This window comes from Rhinatrema bivittatum, chromosome 6 (genome assembly GCF_901001135.1).
Source record: "Rhinatrema bivittatum chromosome 6, aRhiBiv1.1, whole genome shotgun sequence".
In the NCBI taxonomy this organism is placed as follows: Eukaryota; Metazoa; Chordata; class Amphibia; order Gymnophiona; family Rhinatrematidae; genus Rhinatrema; species Rhinatrema bivittatum.
In genome coordinates, this window is record NC_042620.1 from 193,967,306 (window position 1) to 193,986,077 (window position 18,772).

At 41.7% G+C, this 18,772-nt stretch overlaps 1 protein-coding gene across 2 annotated transcripts in view; it reads right to left on the reverse strand.

The window, feature by feature from the left end:
• LOC115093921 (carboxypeptidase O-like) overlaps positions 1–18,772 on the reverse strand; it is a 159,062-nt gene that overhangs the window by 13,962 nt on the left and 126,328 nt on the right. For both annotated transcript variants that reach the window (XM_029606352.1, XM_029606353.1), the window contains 3 exons: positions 16,774–16,884; positions 5,408–5,498; positions 418–620 (listed from right to left, as the gene is read on the reverse strand). In XM_029606352.1, the coding sequence (XP_029462212.1) occupies positions 418–620; positions 5,408–5,498; positions 16,774–16,884 (405 nt within the window). The remainder of the gene's footprint in view (positions 1–417; positions 621–5,407; positions 5,499–16,773; positions 16,885–18,772) is intronic.

Here is an 18,772-nt window from a genome sequence, read left to right on the forward strand (position 1 = left end):
AGCAGAATCTATGACAAGGCACTGGGCTTTGCAAGAGGCAGAGTTAAGTAGGCTGAGCCCTGCTGAATCATGGGACCACTGAGACTATGACTGGAGTTAGAGTAGGCGTAGTTCCATGGAGATGTCTGCTGGGAGGCATCATAGTCAGGGTACAATGAGGCTGTGTGGCAGGTGAAATTATAAAAAAGCAGTTGTCCTCCTAAAGTAAAAGACTGACTTAGTGACTCTGGAGTTACAGAGGTTATTGCATTTTGGTAAATCCTGAAATGTTTCAGCAGCAAAATGTAATAACTGGGACTTGCTATTGAAATGGAATTTGTAGAGGGAACAACAACTACTATCTCACTGTTTGCTAGACAAGTCCAATTACATTGTGAACTAGCTCTTTAGACTGTATTAGAGGATCCATGTCCTTACCAGTTCATCATGATTACTTGCTGGCTGGACACTATAGCCATATGGAATGAGAATAAACTGGCCAAACGAATGAATGGATAGATAGCACAAAATATCAGACTTCTGACTTTCTATAAAACTAGTTATGGCTTTAGTCTCTGGTTCAGAATCTGGTGATGTCCCACAGAATGCCTCAGAACTGCAGAAGGAGTCAGCACCAACAGCTGCAAGAGAATTAAAACAAATATTATTTAAGTAATATTTCAATACAGACAAAAACTATGTTGAAAGGCACTGTTGCAAGCATATAGCATTTTTGTTAAGAAATGCTGAGGGCAGGCCAGGTGCGAGCACTAGGTGGGACTAGATGGTTGCCTAGGGCAGTGGATGTGGATGGGACGCCATAAATGAACATGACAGCGGTGTTTTTAAAATGCTGAGAGATCACAGCGTGCGAAAGAAGGGTCGTGGAACGGGAGACAAGATGGGAAAGATCAGGCATGGTAAGTGCTTTTAGGGTTTGGGTTGAGAGAGAGGAGAAAGAGAACCATGTGACATGGTGATGTCACCACCTAGGGCGGCTGTAGACCCTCGCATGGACACTGGCTGAAGGCAGTTTTCAAAATCATTTACCATAGTAAATTGTGATTCACTGAAGTAACATAGCTTAGCTGAAACTTATGGGTGTGCATTGAACTTTTTTTTCTTTTGTTTTATCATGTTTTGTTTTTATTTTCCTTTTGTTTGTTGTTTACCTCATTCTGTTTCATTTATTCATAACGATAAAGAACAAAAAAAATGAAATGAAAAAGCAAACTGAAAGACAAAGATGAATCTGGGCAAAGTTTTAAAAAAGCCGCTTTCCCCCCTCATGCCATATCCTATTCCATCTATGGGCTTTCATGGGCCCCACCTGTCCTGGTTTTCAAAATGAGTTCCGGTTGACCTGAGGGTGGTGGAATCATCTTGTATAGCCTGGGGTCAATCGTCCATTTTAAAAATCAGGAATGAGGGTGCAGGAGTTACTAGGAATCGCTCCAGTCCACTGAAAAGCCATAGATAGAGGAAAGAATAGACATGGAGAGTCCAGGGGCCTTGGAGCTTTATTTGGCTTCAGTGACTTTTGCCGCAGGGGTGGCTGCTGGTAACATATCCAAATTTATAAAATGAAACAAAACAACAAATGAATGACTTTTTTTAGTCTTTCTTTTTTTTTTTGTTTTGTTTTGTTTTGTGTTCTGTTTAGTTTCAAACAAATGCACATCCCTAGTGAAAACTTCCCTCCTCTTGCTTGCCTTCAAAATACAAGCAGACTTCCAAGATCCATAGTGGGCCTCAGGCCAAAATCAGAGGCTCGTCAGTAACACAGCGCTTAGAATCCTGCCAAATGTAATGAAGCTAATAGTGTTCACTATAACAAAGGTAAATCTTGCAGGTTATTCACTATAGGCTTGATTCACCCCTGCTTTGCACCTAGAAAAACTTCTGGATTGGGTGAATTAAATTCTTCATATTCAACATCTGGAAGAGACTGCACAGAGGTCCCACACTCCTCAAAGAAGCTAAATCAACATCCTTTAATCTATGGTCCCATCTCCCACCACACCTCTGACACGAGAGGACAATTTTCAGAAGCCACTTACCTGAATAAATAGGCCATCTAAAAACTGTCCATTCTTTCCCCAGGTATACCTGGGTGATCAACCACATGGCTAATTTTACTCCTGGAAAAAGTAGGTGGACTCCGATTTAAGGTTAGGTGGGGGGAGGCAACAGTGCATATAGTTAAGCATTTTCAAAACTAAATACATTGCTTTGAAGGGGAAAAGTTATCTGCAGAAAAAGCAGGTGCAAATCTCTGCAAGTACTTTTTCTCTAGGCAGTTTTCAAAAGAAAGTAGGCATATAATTTCACTTTGACAAGTAGTGAAAAGTATCAATAGACTTTGAAACTAATTGCATAGTTTTGAAAATGACCACGTACCAGACGTATTATAAGTTGCATGAGCTGTGAAGCAAAAATATTTAGAATTAAAGCTTAAGCACCAGCCAAAAATTTTGAGCCAGGGAATGTTTGGGGTTTCTTTTTTTTGGAGGTGGCAGACTTTCTTATTTTGCCCTTTGTCTGTTTTGTATTTTTTATCTTTTACTTCTTTTCCTTTATTTTTTTACTTTCCTCTCCTTTCAGGCACTATCACCATCTCTCCCTGCTTCTTCCACTCCCTCCTGGCACTCTCTCTCTAGCCCTTCCCCTTTCCCCCAACCGAGACTTCCTCTCCTTTCCTTCCCACCCCTAGCCCTCTCCCAGCATACCAGTGCAGGGTCTAGCACTAGGGGCAGCTCTAGGGATGTGATGTCTCAGCTCAGGCTTTCTGGTGCCAGCATCATTTTTTTAAGCCAAGAACTCAACATTTCTAGTGGTAACAGATTTTGCATGCAAGACTGCACTTCTGACATCAATGACAATGGCTTCTCAGACTGAACTGAGACCCTGACACTGGCGGCATCTTCTCTGTCCATCCCAGGCCCCAGTGCCATACACTAGGTGCTGAATTTTAAGCAAATTGCCCCAGGGCCAGCTGAATTTTAGGCAGGTCATCCACATTTCTTTCAGTCTTCTGTGAGCCTTATTATACCTTTTTATTCTACAAGAAACAATTTTCAACCTGTCCACAGTGGGACAAAGACTTTTACCTGTGGATTTTGTGCTAATTTTCAAAGTGCAAGTACATGCATACTTTTGTTTTGAAACTTGCTAAGGGTACAAAGTATGCATGGTCACTTGAATTTGCTTTTTCTGCAGGTAGAATTTTACATGCGAAGTATGTACGAAGATTTGAAAAGGCAATCTATGCATGTAATTTTCCTCCCTCAATCCAAACACATCCTTTCAATGCAGCTAAAAGTATACATATTGTAGAATGCAGAAACCTTTAGTTGCTTTAAGGGAAAGCAATTTTCAAATAGCCAGTTAACTCGTAAAATGCTTTTGACTCATATACTGTAAATCACTTTGAAAATTAACCTCTCCAAGGCACTCTTATGATTTCAGCATATTTGGAATTGAAAGGATTTTTTTGTCATTAGTTTTAATTTCAGCCTGTTATTTGATGTGTCTGCAGGTTTGAAATATTTTATTGGTGTTTTGTTAATTTTTAAAACTTACTGAGTGGGATGCCTATGGAGGGTTAGAATGCTGGGGCCAGGGAAGAGAGATAGTGATGGGTTCAGATTTGGAAATTAGGGGGAGAAGTCTTCCCTGGAGGGGTCCTATATATTGCTGAGGAGGAGCAGCTGCCATATGCATGAGCTGCAAGCTCCGGAGCTTCCTGCTGATACCATTGCTGCCAGAGGAGCCTGCACTCATCTGTGCCGAGTTAGCGCAAATGAAAGAGAGACTCAGGGATCGCTCTGCTAACCTGGGAACCACTACCATGGCTACTTTTTCCTATGGGTAAAAGGGACAGCTTCCCCAGGCATACACAGCAGGTGCCCCATGGTAGGTGCACACAAGGCTGTGGTCCTTGACTCTATTGGCCAGTGTCTTGAATCTCAGAAAACATAGATAGTCCTCTGCTTCCTGATCAGGACCCTTCCCTCCCAGGCAACTGCTACTGCTATGCTTCCACGAAGCCTGCCTGCTTCCCAGCCGCTTACCTAAAATGGCTCTGTCCCGAACCCTTGACAACAGCAGCAATATATAAGAAATTCAATGCAGTGCTTGCAGCCCATGGCCACATATTGAAAGCCCTGTCTCTTGCATGGTTTGCCAAAGTAACAGAAAGCCTGTGTGGGAGGAGGAGACAGGTCCTTGAGCGTGTGGCTGCAGGCTGAAGGCCCTGCGCTGAATTTCTTATAGGTTACTGCTGCTGCTCCCACTGCCTTGGGATCAGGACAGAGCTGCTTTAGGTAAGCAGATAGGAGTTGACACCCCTCCCCCAATCTCAGGAGAGGGGACAAGATGGGGGTGTCTGTACCTACTCCCTCCTGATGCTTATGGATGTTGGCAATGGAAATCCAGGCCTGGAAGTGGACAGCAGAGCAATAAAAGAATTCAATTTTTGTCTGCATAGTAGTGTTTCTAATTTGTGGTCATTTATTCTGTGTTTGATGAGGGACTGTGTAATAAAACCATCCATGCTATTTATAGCATGGATTTTCTTTTACTTACATTTAAAAGCCACATTAACATAAAATGCAGTAAGTGTTCGTCAGCAGGAGACTAATAAATAAATAATAAATAAGAATGGCATGCAAATGGCCTGGCAGTATAGAAAGAAAGCACTAATTGAAAAAAGCGTGTTAAAAATATGAGTAAAGTGAAAAAAATTTATTTATTTATGGATTTTTTATATACCGGGGCATGTAAGAAACATCACCTCGGTTTACATTAAATCTCTGCTTCCCAACTTTGGGCACAATCTCTCATGCATTTTGGCAAAGAATGGCATGGCAAGTTAATCTCTCATTCATTTTGGCAAAGAATGGCATGGCAAGTTAAATCTAAGGGTAAGTTCTTTGGGGCATGCACCTCAACACAATAGTGCACACTTTGCTAAGCATCCCAGCTTTGGGCACAATCATGCATGCAAGGCCATTTTGGCAAGTAAAATCAAAGTGAGTTTTTTGGCATTCCTTCTTTCTCTGCCTAGTAATTTCAGATTGAGTTTTATTGTGTCAGAGGCATTCATAAAGAAGAAAATGACCTTACGATGCAGGGCTGGCATGCTAGCCTTTACCCCTCTCCAGTGTCATTCATTTTCTCATAACTACAAGGTTGTAAGAAAGTTAATGCACTTTTATTAGCCCTCTTATTTAAATAATGCGCATGTGCCTTTGTTTTTAAGTCACATGGCAGCAGAATATTTTCAGGTATACCACCATTGTAAGCAGTCACTCTATGCCCCTATATATACTGTATATACAAACAGAGCGAGACAGATCAAGAAATAAATACGTACAGAGATTATATTTATATATACTTATTTTATCTTGAAATATTTTGAACTTACTGCACCATTGTGCATTGAAGTTGCGGTTGAGGTCTGTCCCATAGCAGGTGCCATTGTCATGTGGTGAACGGGATTTTCTCCACAGACGATCCTGTACAACACCAAAAAATAGTGACTTGGGGCACAAGTGATATAAACTGATGAAGTGATTCTGGTGCCGGCACTAACAGTAACAACACTGTCAATAAATAAGTTCTACATCTTAACCCTGCCTGTCACAGGACTTGCTGTTTCCCAACAGCTAAAGAATATAGGTAACACTTGACAACATCACAGTTCTTAAAACCAGTTAAGTAAACCTATAGCATTTTTAGTATATGTAAAACACTGGTTTACATAGGTACTATATAGCAGATAGAACAGCCCCCTGCTCAATAAGTTGAAACTCATAACTAGACTGATGAAAAGAAAGCATGAACAAGTAGCAGCATGTTAAGCCAGATTAAAACCCACTTCACAATATGTTGTAGTAGTGAAAAAAATCTGAATTAAAAACAGTTTTTGTAACATGAACAAGTTCTATGCTTTGAACAGAATCCCAAAAAATTGTCTTTATGAGAAAGAAAATGTTTAAATTTCCTTGCCCTGACCGACTCCAAAATACAATAAGGTACGGGTCTGGAAACAGAAATAGATTAATTTAGTTAACTGAGACCCAAATATCTTTGAATTAAAAGGAGTCAGATAAAAGTAAGAAACAGTAGATACTTCAAGAACAAGGAGAAAAGTCTCCTATGACCTTTTCATGGCCAAGGCCAAGGGCCTTTACTTGATTCTCATCTTCCTTAACCTATCCACTGCTACTGATACCATTGATCACCATATAATCCTTGACACTGGAATCTGTTGGATTTTGGGACTTTGCTCTGTTCTGGTTTTCTTTTTGCCATTGTACTTTGGGTAGAGTGAGCTGGGTGGTTGCCCAGGGTACTGCAAGATGAGGGGCATCTCAGGCTCTGTCAGCATCGCATGTTGGGCTGATGGGCTTATAGCAGTAGTGATCATAGGCTCTCAGTATAAGACTAGGCTTGAGGAGGCTAAACCTTGTCAAAGCCTGATAGACTTGGTCTGCTTCCATGTCTCTCCCTGCCAGGCATACAGCTGGCAGAAGAAATAGCACTTAATAGGACATTGGCTTCCTCTACCATGCTGGGCAAGTCTCACAGTATAAGTTGCAAGACTAAGGGAGTCACACAGAGCCAACTCTGGCAGCTTTACTTGCAGGGCCATACCCTCTTCAAATACCAACTCAATGCAAAACGACTTCTCTCAATCTCTTTTTTTTCCCCAAAGGTACAAAAGGAAAAAAATCTTCCTGCTTTTCCAGCTTTAATTTACTCACTTTTCATCCTCTAGCTCAACCAAAGCTTCTCTCCTTAGCCTGTTTAGTTGCTGACACTCTTATGGTATCTTTTCAGCAAGGCCCATTAAACCAATTCCCTTTCTATACTGAAAAGCTTTAAACTGTTTGGCTTTTGTGTACTAACAGAAATATTTTTCAGCTGCTTTACTTCTGTATGCACTTATGCACATTTCTAAGAGCATTGCTGTGCCTCTAAACTTCTTGGCAGGCCATATTCACACACACTTTAGTTTCTTTCCCCTGGAGACTGTTTTCTCTGTGCCAAGCATAGAAAAAGAATCCCTAAACTGACACCATATGTGACACTGTAAATGAGTGGTCAAGGCTTGTTTAGTATTTTATTTACAGTGCATATCAATTTCCATTCAAATATCTGCTTACCTTCAGCAATAAACACAGATACAGAAACATCCACTTCCTGAATTCAGGTTAGGACATCAATGTTACAGTAGCTGCTTTCTCCTGGGGACCTGGGACTGGCCTACTGACCCAGCTGGGTTCTGCCTCTTAATCTCCTCAGCTGGGTCCTGTCCAAAGGTCTCTCCCTGCCTAGCAGGGTCCCACCCACAGAGCTCTTTCCTTCAATGGGGAATAAGATGGACCAGACATTAAGCCTAGTCCTACACAGGTTAAGGAGGGGGTGTAGGAACACTCCTTCACAGGGCACTTGATTGGTAGCATCTTATTAGATCTTAATTCTAGTTGGTCTAGTTTACTATTATACCCTAAGCAACAAGATTCTAACTATCAAGGAAACAAGACTACAAACAGGGATTCTGAGTGTGGAGGAACAACATAGATTCCTCAGGCTAGCTGATTTTATTTTCAGGAAAACTGAGGAAAAGGTAGGGACTTTGATAGGTCACTCTCATTTCAACAGGTACCAAAAGCTCCTAACAGCAAAAGGTGCACTGGTTGGTGTGTTCAAAAGAACTTTCAGGTGCATCTATATTTTCTGCTTGTATATATTACACCTTATGAGCTCCACAAGAAAGTTCTGTTTATCACAATGCAAGTATTAAGAAGGGCATTAGTAGTAGGGATGTGCATTCGTTGAAATTGCCTAATTCATCCTGGTTTGGGGACCCTGAAACCCGAACAAATTTTCCCTGAAATTTCGGGAAAAATTCGGTTTCGGGTTAGTGCGCACTAATGGGAGTTAGTACACGCTAATGTTAAAATGTTAGCGTGCACTAACCCGAAATTCAGGTCCCCCCAAATTTCAAAGGCCTAAACCGTGGGAAATACTATATTTCCTGCGGTGGGCCGAAAATGAAGCCCGAACCTTTTGCACATCCTGTACTCTGGAATACCATGTCTCTCGAAATAAGACTACAGACAAATCTGAAATTATTCAAAATTAATCTGAAAACCTGGCTTTTTAAACAAGCATTTTATAAAGATAAAGAAAAGGAGAAAAATAGTTGAGCGATAAGGATGCACCAAGCTAGAAGTTTTTAGTAACCTACATAAGCATATTAATGTTAAAATCAAACTGCCTAATTTGTTCCTAACAATCAGGTTTAACTTGCACACTTTGTTTATTATTTTAAATTGTTACCGTACTATGATAGGCACATGAGTAATTTGTAATCTATACCACCCATATTTCTCTTTATCGTGCCCTTCTGTAAACCGTTGTGATGGTATTTAACTTATCGACGGTATAGAACAAATTTTAAATAAATAAATAAATTTGAGACCGAGATCTTGTTTAGCATATTCTGCTTTAGGAGTGAGTTTCATTTCTGTCAAGGAGTGCACAAAATTAACCCATTTGGAGACTTTACTCCATCAAAAGAATGGCTGGAAAACATATTGCCAAACCTGTCATCACTGTTACTAATTCTGCTGTTGTCCAAACAAATTATCTGATACAATGAAGAACTAATTCAATGTAAAAGATGTTTGCAGGTTGACTCCCTCAAGAAAAAGGTATCAGAATTGAGATAGGAGATGGCAAAACAGAGATACTCAGGAGAATTAGGACTATATCAATGAAATGCTTTCCTTACTGAGGCATCAAAGAAGGAAAATTTAAGCAGAGGGGAAGATGAAACTCAACCAAAAGATGAGCTAGACCCAGATTATTACAACCAATAGAGCTTGTACCCCAACTCCAATTTTCCTCAAACTGAATAACCAGTATCCCACCCTAGCAGAAACCATCCCAGGAAGAGAATGAACTAAAACCCAAAAGCTGAGGATTCAACAACCAATGCTTCTAAGAAGGCAGAATATAGTGGTGGTTGTTGCTTCTGAGGAGCATGGAAGCATCCATCTGCCAATCAGAAAGCAGAGAAGCTATTGCTAAGTGATATCGAGCAGATGTTGCTAGGAAGGGGCCTCCCAACTGAAGTGTCTTCTAGAAGTAGGAAGATCCTGAATTGTCTACAGAAAGAACTGTTCTGACAACTGTTAACAGAAGCAACACATGAGGGGACAATACTGGACCTGGCGCTTACAAATGGGGGAGTATTTTTTATGTCACAGTTGGGGGATCAGTATTAGAGCATAGATAGTGGTCGTTCATTCAAAGGTGAGAGTCCTGAACGTCAGGAAAACTAACTTTATTATGATGGGGGAAACTTCAAGGAAGCATTAACTGGATGGGATAAACTAGGGAAAGTAGAAGAGCAATGGGCAAAACTAAAAGAAAATGTTGTAAGGGTGACTAATCTTATTGTTAGAAAAGTAAATAAAGTTAAGAAGAAAATGTTTTCTAAGGAAATGGCTGAAAAGGTAAGGTAAAAAGGTTAGCATTCTTAAACGATGAGATTGCAGAAAGATGAAAACAGGCAACAATATTTTGAAAAGCCAAGAAAAGCTTGGAAAGTAATCTTGAGAATGAATTTGCAAATGGAAGAAAAATAGCTAATACAGTAAGAGAGGGACAAAACCGTTTTAAGGTATATTAGTGACAAGAGGTGCAAAAGAGGGATTGTTAGACTCAGAGATGAAGGGGGGCAAATATGTAGAAGCTGACGAGGAGAAAGAAGAATTGCTTAACATATTTTCTGTTCAATGATGAAGGGCTTAGAACAGAACCACAGAAAACTGCCACAAATAGGAATGGACGTCAGGTAGACCTCAATCAATTTTCAGAAGACTGTGTTTCCATGGATCTAGCAAAATAAAAGTAGATAAAGCAATAAAGCCAGCTTGGATATGTCCAAGGGTATTAAGGGAACTTAGGGATGTTCTGACAGCTCTGTTGTCTGACCTTCTCAACATTTCTTTAGAGTCAGCAGTGGCTCCAAAGGAATGGAAATAGGCATAAGTGGTTCCTCTTCACAAAACTGGAAGTAAGGAGGAGTCTTAGAACTACAGGCCAGTTAAAATGACATCAGTGGTGAATAAATTAATGGGATCACTGCTAAAACAAAGGATAGTGCAGTTTTTGGAATCCAGTGGATTACAGGATCCAAGATAGCATGGTTTTACAATAGGCAGGTCTTATTAGATGAATCTATTTAATAATTTTGACTGGGTGACCAGAGATTAGATCAAGGGACAGCACTAAGGGTAGTGTACTTGAATTTCAATAAGGCAATTGACACATTTCCTTATAGTCGATATATATACAAACTGAGCACCCAAGTTATAGGCCTTAACTAGTTTCTAACCCAGTCAGTCACTTTATGTGGGAAGTGGTAAATCAAGCTCACTTGAAGAAAGGAGGGAGGGGGGGTTAATAGTTGTCTGCCACAGTGATTGATCCTCGGTTGGGTTCTGTTCAATATTTTCATTAGCAATGTTGCAGAAGGACTAACAGAAATGCTTTTCATGTTTGCAGATGATACAAAAATCTGCAAGACACCCTGGAAGAGATGGAAAAATAAGGAGGGATCTAGTGAAGCTTGAGGAATGGTCTAGAGTCTGGCAGCTAAATTTTATGCTAAAAATTGCATGACCCTGCATGGGGATTGCAAAATTCCTAGGGAGCAGTACATTATATTATATATTATATATTATAGCAGTACAATAAGGTCATGCCTACTTATTGATCCTCCTGGACTTCTCGGCAGTGTTTGATACTGTTAACCACTCTATCCTCCTAAATCAGTTGGTGAACATCGGCATAACAGGTACAGCACTGGCCTGGTTCAAAACATACACAATAAAGAATCTCACTGTTATCCTTCCTCACTAGGGGTTCCTCAGGGTTCCTCCCTATCACCCATGCTCTTCAACATCTACCTTCTCCCTCTCTGCCAGTTGTTAACCAAACTGAACCTAAAACACTTCTTATTCGCCGACGATGTCCAGATCGTGATCCCCATTAAAGAATCCATCACAAAACTGTTAGAAGTTTGGGAAAATTGCCTTCTAGAAATCAACTGCCTCCTCACCAGTCTAAACTTAATACTTAACTCTTCAAAAAGCGAACTCCTTCTCATATCCCCAGAAAACAATAACATTACCACATATCTACCAGCCAACTTGCAAATTTCTCAAGTAAGAGACTTAGGAGCTATCATTGACAATCACCTAAACCTAAAATTATTTATCAACCAGACAACTAAGGACTGCTTTCATAAGAACATAAGAAAATGCCATACTGGGTCAGACCAAGGGTCCATCAAGCCCAGCATCCTGCTTCCAACAGTGGCCAATCCAGGCCACAAGAACCTGGCAAGTACCCAAAAACTGAGTCTATTCCATGTTACCATTGCTAATGGCAGTGGCTATTCTCTAGGTGAACTTAATAGCAGGTAATGGACTTCTCCTCCAAGAACTTATCCAATCCTTTTTTAAACACAGCTATACTAACTGCACTAACCACATCCTCTGGCAACAAATTCCAGAGTTTGTGTGTTGAGTAAAAAAACTTTCTCCGATTAGTTTTAAATGTGCCCCATGCTAACTTCATGGCGTGCCCCCTAGTCTTTCTACTATCCGAAAGAGTAAATAATCATAAACTACATGTCCTAAAAAGAATAAAGCCACTCTTTCATGACTACAGAACAGTTTTGCAAGCAATAATCTTCTCTAAGATAGATTACTGTAACTCTATCTTATTAGGTCTCCCCTCATCTCATACCAAACCTCTTCAGATGGTCCAAAACACGGCAGCCAGAATACTGACTAACACAAGGAGAAGAGACCACATATCCCCAATCCTCAAAGACCTACACTGGTTGCCAATTCACTACAGAATCTTGTATAAGTCCATTACTTCCATCTACAAAGCTATCCATCACCATGCTCCACTCAACCTACAAATCCCTTTCAGAAAACATACCTCCTCTAGACCCATCAGAGAGTCTTATAGAGAATCACTACATGTGCCACACTCCAAAACCTCTCAACATAAATCCCTTAGAGACCGGGCCTTCTCCACAGCAGGACCACCTCTATGGAACTCCATCCCACCTGATCTGCGACAGGAACCCTACTTACTTTCAGGAAAAGGCTCAAAATGTGGTTATTTAAGAAAGCCTTTCCAGACCCCAACTGAACCTTAACTCACCGTCAATTTACTCTCAGACATTACCACAACACTGTAAATAATAACATTGTAAATTCCATCACATTGGAATTCCATTACATTGGAATTTACATTGGAATTTAAAATTTCTGTTTAAATTCCTATCGCCTTTTTCCTTCTTCTGCTCCAAGTTGTGTACATCCCTGTTTTATTGTAACTGCAACGTTTTTTGCTCCCCACCTGCTAAAGTTTTATTATATCTTTTCATTTTACACCCCCTGTTAAATGTAAACCAGCGTGATGTGATACCTATCGCGAATGCCGGTATAAAAAAACACTAAATAAATAAATCTAAAAAATAAATAAATAGATAAATAAATATTGTGTAAAGTTATATGCACAAAACAAAAGTGGGATAGGAAAATTTGTTCTTACCTGCTAATTTTCATTCCTGTATTACCACAGATCAGTCTAGATAACTGGGTTTTGCATGCCTACCAGCAAATGGAGGCAGAGAATGAAAACTTTTCAGGCACTGCTACATAACTGAGTGTACCACCTGCAGTCCCTCAATAAACTCAGGGCAAGCAGAGACTCAAATTTGGAGGCACATAAAACTAGGATCTCTTGCTTCAAACCAAATATATATTAACCTATGTACATGCTTAGTAAATCTGCATATGTTTGCATACTGTCTCAGCAACATCCAGAAGCGAGGAAGTCTTTCAAAAGAAGGGGATGGGTCTCTGGACTGATCTGGGGTATTACAGGAATGGAAATTGGCAGGTAAGAACACATTTTCCTTTTCTGTGCATAACCCAGATCAGCCCAGAGAAGTGGGATGTACCCAAGTCCCTCTATATTGGGCGAGAACTTGAAAGACCCACGCGCAACACACTTTCCCCAAAAGTTGCTTCCTCTGGCGCCTGTACATCCAAGTGGTAATGTTTGGTAAAAGTGTGAAGAGAAGATCATGTTGCTGACCAACAAACCTCCTGCAGCAAAATCAGTTGGCACTTCACCCAGGAAGTTGCCTGCACCCTAGTGGAATGTGCCTGCAACCCTTCTGTATGTAAACTGTATTTATTGTCTCTTTCAGCCATCTTGCAATCATGCCCTTGGAAGCCTTATTTTCCTTCTTTGCTCCACTGAACAGGACAAAAAGATGATCTGATTTCCGAAAGGCATTTGTCACCTTAAGATATTGCAAAAGAATTCACTGTACATCCAATAAGTGAAGCTCCCTCACCATAGGAGCATCTGCTGACAAATTCGGAAAGGCCGGTAGTTCGACCGTCTGGTTAAGATGAAAAGAGGACACCACCTTAGGCAAAAAGGAAGGAACCATACATAATGACACACCATTCTTCAAAAATCGTAGGAAACGGTCCCTACACGACAACGCTTGCAGCTCTGATGTCCTCCTAGCTGAGCAGATTGCTACCAAGAAAACAGACATCAAGGCTAGATTCTTTAAAGAAGCCCTTCTTCTAATCACTTAAGAACATAAGAACATAAGAAATTGCCATGCTGGGTCAGACTAAGGGTCCATCAAGCCCAGCATCCTGTTTCTAACAGAGGCCAAAACCAGGCCAAAAGAACCTGGCAATTACTCAAACACTAAGACAAACTCATGCTACTGATGCAATTAATAGCAGTGGCTATTCCCTAAGTATAATTGATTAATAGCCATTAATGGACTTCTCCTCCAAGAACTTATCCAAACCTTTTTTGAACCCAGCTACACTAACTGCACTAACTACATCCTCTGGCAACAAATTCCAGAGCTTTATTGTGCAATGAGTGAAAAAGAATTTTCTCCGATTAGTCTTAAATGTGCTACTTGCTCATTTCATGGAATGCCCCCTAGTCCTTCTATTATTCGAAAGTGTAAATAACCGATTCACATCTACTCGTTCAAGACCTCTCATGATCTTAAAGACCTCTATCATATCCCCCCTCAGCCATCTCTTCTCCAAGCTGAATAGCCCTAACCTCTTCAGCCTTTCCTCATAAGGGAGCTGTTCCATCCCCTTTATCATTTTGGTTGCCCTTCTCTGTACCTTCTCCATCGCAACTATATCTTTTTTGAGATGCGGCAACCAGAATTGTACACAGTATTCAAGGGGCGGTCTCACCATGGAGCGATACAGAATGCTGTGTGTCCTCCCTTCAAAGGGAGGACACACAGCACTCGAAAAACCAGATTAAGGTGGTTGTAACTGATGATTTTAAGGTGGCCAAACTAGTAGACAGGGTGATGGCAAAAACCAGAAGACTTCTTGAGTGAATAAGGAAATATCCAGCAGGAAAAATGAAGTGATTGCCTCTGTTTAAATCTCTGGTGAGATCTCATTTAGGGGCGGATTTTAAAAGGCGCGCGAATAGCCTACTTTTGTTTGCGCTCCAGGCGCAAACAAAAGTACGCTGGATTTTAGTAGATATGCGCGGAGCCGCGCGTATCTGCTAAAAACCTGGATCGGCGCGCGCAAGGCTACCCCCATTCCCTCCAAGGCCGCTCCGAAATCGGAGCGGCCTCGGAGGGAACTTTCCTTTGCCCTCCCCTCACCTTCCCCTCCCTTCCCCTCCCTTCCCCTACCTAACCCACCCACCCGGCCCTGTCTAAACCCCCCCTTTCCTTTGTCGGGGGATTTACGCCTCCCGGAGGGAGGCGTAAATCCCCGCATGCCAGCGGGCCTCCTGCGCGCCGGGCCGTGACCTGGGGGCGGGTACGGAGGGCGCGGCCACGCCCCCAGACCGCCCCGGGCCATAGCCACGCCCCCGTACCCGCCCCCAAAACGCTGCCGACACGCCCCCGAAACGCCGCGACGACCGGGCCCGCCCCCGACATGCCCCCCTCGGAGAACCCCGGGACTTACGCAAGTCCCGGGGCTCTGTGCGCGCCGGGAGGCCTATGTAAAATAGGCTTACTGGCGCGCAGGGCCCTGCTCCCGTAAATCCGCCCAGTTTTGGGCGGATTTACGCGAGCAGGGCTCTGAAAATCCGCCCCATAGATTATTGTGTGCATTTCTGGTAAATGCACCTTCAAAAGAATGAAAATAGATTAGAATTGGTCCTTAGAATAGCTACTAAAATAATCAATAGACTTCATCATAAAACATATAGGGACATACTTAAAGATCTAAACATATATATCCTAGAGGAAAGGAAGGTAAGGAGAAATATGATAGAGACATTTAAATACCTCTAAGAAATAAATGCAAAGAATGATTGGTAGCAGACATCTTTCAATGGAAAGGAGTCTCTGGATCAAGTAGTCATAGGATGAGAGTGAAAGGGGGTAGGATTCAGGAGCAATCTAAGGACATATTTCTTTACAGCAAGAGTAGTGGATGCATGGAACAGCATCTCTGTGGAGGTGATGGAGCCAAGGACATTATCAGAATTCAAGAAAACATGGCCAAGCACAGAGAATCTCTGAGGGAGAGCAAGTGACTATAAAACTTAGCAGGAGGTGTGAATGGGTGGACTGCATGTGCCGTATAGTCTTTAACAGCGGTCATGTTCTATGTTTCTGTGATATATGGGGGAAGAAATGGGAAGATGTTGATGACTGAAAGGAGAACTGGATATGGGGGAGGAGAGAAGATAAGAAATGGGGATGTGTTTGAGGAGGTCTGGGAGGAGGCAGAAGAGAGATGGATGAAGGGACTTTCTAGGATCAGAAAGTGTGTGAAGGAGGGACATTCTGTGAATGGGGGGAATTGGAGATTGGGGATGGGAGAGGGAGGAGAGACATTCTGGGATCAGGACAGATGAGGAATGGATATTTTAGGATCTGGAAGGAGGGAAGATAGATAGAAGGAGTTTCTGGGATTGGAGGGTAGGGTGATTTTTTTCCTTCTAACCCTGCTCTATCACACATAGAGCATCCCTCTCCTGCACATCTTTCTTTTCTTTCCACATTCCAGGTACCCTCTCACCCCTCCCCATCCCAGGTATATTTCAGGTGCTGATCCTACCCCTCTCTCTCACATACATAAATGCCCCTTTCCTCTTCTCTGCTGCCTAGCTGATGCCCTCTTACACCTCCTACCTCTGCTGATGCCTTTACCCCCTCTTTCTTCTCCTATACCAATCTCTTCTGCTCCTCTCTCAGCCCCCAATGCCTCTTTTATCCTTTCCCCATAATCTTCCCAGCCCCTCTCTTACCTACTCTTTTACACCCCTTCCAAATTACCCTAGATCCTTTTTCATCCTTCTCTCGCTAATACCCCTAGCTGCTCTCTCACCATAGTTTCCTCTTCATCTCCTTTTTCTCCAATTGCAATTGATCCAGGCTGACCGGATGAGGAAGAGATAGGCAGTGACTAGGGATGTGTCCTCATTCTTTGCTGCCTGGAGCTAGAGTGGTACACTTTGATCCTATTTCACTGTCTATGAAATGGATTTGGGCAAACAGAAACATCTTTTGTAAACATTGTTCAAAATGTTTTGACAGTGATCGCTTAAGAACTTAAGCGATCACTGTCAAAACAGCAGACATCTAAATACTATTGTAAGGTGGAAGACCTGTGGAATATAAGTGACTGCACAGCAGTGTTTACCTACCGTTGTCCATGAATAAACATAGCCATCAATGTTCAGTACTGGTAGGACATAGAAGTCTATATTCTGGATTGCCTTGCTCAGTTTTGGGTTACTTTGGTAACTTTTTAGAATCTAGGGAAAAAAAAAAAGTAGAAGTGAACCAAATTAGATTTCCTGTTGCTAACTTAAATTTTGGATTTTTTTTACTTGCCTTTATAAATCTGAGCTCAAAGCAAGTTACGAGAGAGAGAGTGAGAGAGCACACCTCTGTAAGAGAGAGACATTATGACACGCCTTATATCTCCCACTGTAAGAGGGACACTTTCAACTCAGGGTGGGGTTTTTATGGGAAGGTGGTGTTATTTTGGTCTGCCTAGGGTGCAAGGGTCTGAAGACCCTTGTAACCCACCCTGAGTTGAAAGTGCACATCTTACGGTGGGAGATATATGGGGTGTCATATTGTCTCTCTCTCTCCCCTCCCCCCCCCCCCCTACAGTCACTTGTGCAAGCAAGTTATTAAAATATGTACGTAAAGGCTGAACACAAATGGCAGGGATATTTTAAATGATGCGTGCATGATATAAAATTAGGCATAACCTGGCACACATGCGTTCCTTTTAAAAATAGCCAGTGAGTTTGCACCTGAGGCAGTATAGGGTGAAGTGACTTGCCCAAGGTCAAAAGGAGCATCAGTGGGAGAAGTAGGATTTAAATTCTGGTTTCTGTGCTTTTTGATCTGCTGGTTTAACTACTAGGCTACTCTTCCACACCTAATCTATTGCAAGGTATAGAATCTTATCAGTAGCTGTTGTTTGTCATGGTTATGAGCCCTTGTACTGTGTGTGGTTGATGCAGTCTATACCAGCCCTGTTCCCCACAGGTTGAGCCCTTAGGTTCCAGGGGTCAGCAAGACAGGCAAATGTCCCAAAGGGCGGTCAGAACAAGAGAGTTCAGAGCCGGGCTAAGGTCAGGGCAGGCAGTGATCAAGGCATAGTAGGGGTCTATAGCAAATACCAGGCAGCAGGCAAGAGAGTGGCTCAGGTCCGTAGCAGAAGTCAGTACCAGGTAATCAGGCAGACAAGGGACTGGAATAGGACGAGGCAAGGCTGGGACTGGAGCAGGATATGGCAGGAACAGGAACAAGGCAGGGTGGATCAAGGCAAGGCAGGTTCAGAAAGACAGCAGAATCAGGAAGGAGGCAGAAGCAAGGTGAAGCAGGATCAGGAACATGATTGGAAGCAACACTCACTGCAAAGGTAGCAGTAGGACTTGTTGTTGAGGCACTGGGTCTTGGGTGTCTGAGGTTTAAATACCCAGCTGTGCTGATGTCATCAGGGAGTGCCGAGTTGAGGTTTCCCACCAAGGAGCCTTCTTAAGCCAGCCGCTTGCATGGAAGTTTGTTAGTTAGGTTTGTGTTTAGAATCACAGGACTATTTTGGTGCTGATTAATGTAAAGATCTTTCTGGACGGTGTTTATATTGGCAGAACACACCTAGACATCCCTCACAAATTTATGTTGCGAAGCCACGCGGATTTTAAATACTGCATGTGTTATGACAAGTTTTATTTCACATTAATTGTCCTTTCATCTTTTTTATTAATGGCAGAAGTTCTGTTTTTGATAAATACCTATGCATTGAACCCTACTTTTGGACATAAAAAGATTTATTCCATTGGGCAATATATGAGATTGAATAACATCCATTCTCTCAAGGTAAAATGACTGCTTTTCTGAGTAATCTATACAGCAAATATTATTTTTATCCAATTTTTTATTTTAATAGTTTGTTTAATATTTTTTACATACCTCTTTTATCAATTTTACAGGATATATGTAAACCTTTATGTACTACTATACCAGGTAAATGTGTTTTTTATTTTTATAAAACTTTTTAATTTTTCTGGGATCTTCAATTTTGTCCATTAATTTTTATCATTTTTATCTTTATTTTAGTAGATACTAGCTGAGTATTTACATCAAGCCTTGTCTCTATATGTTGACAATATTAAAGATAATGTT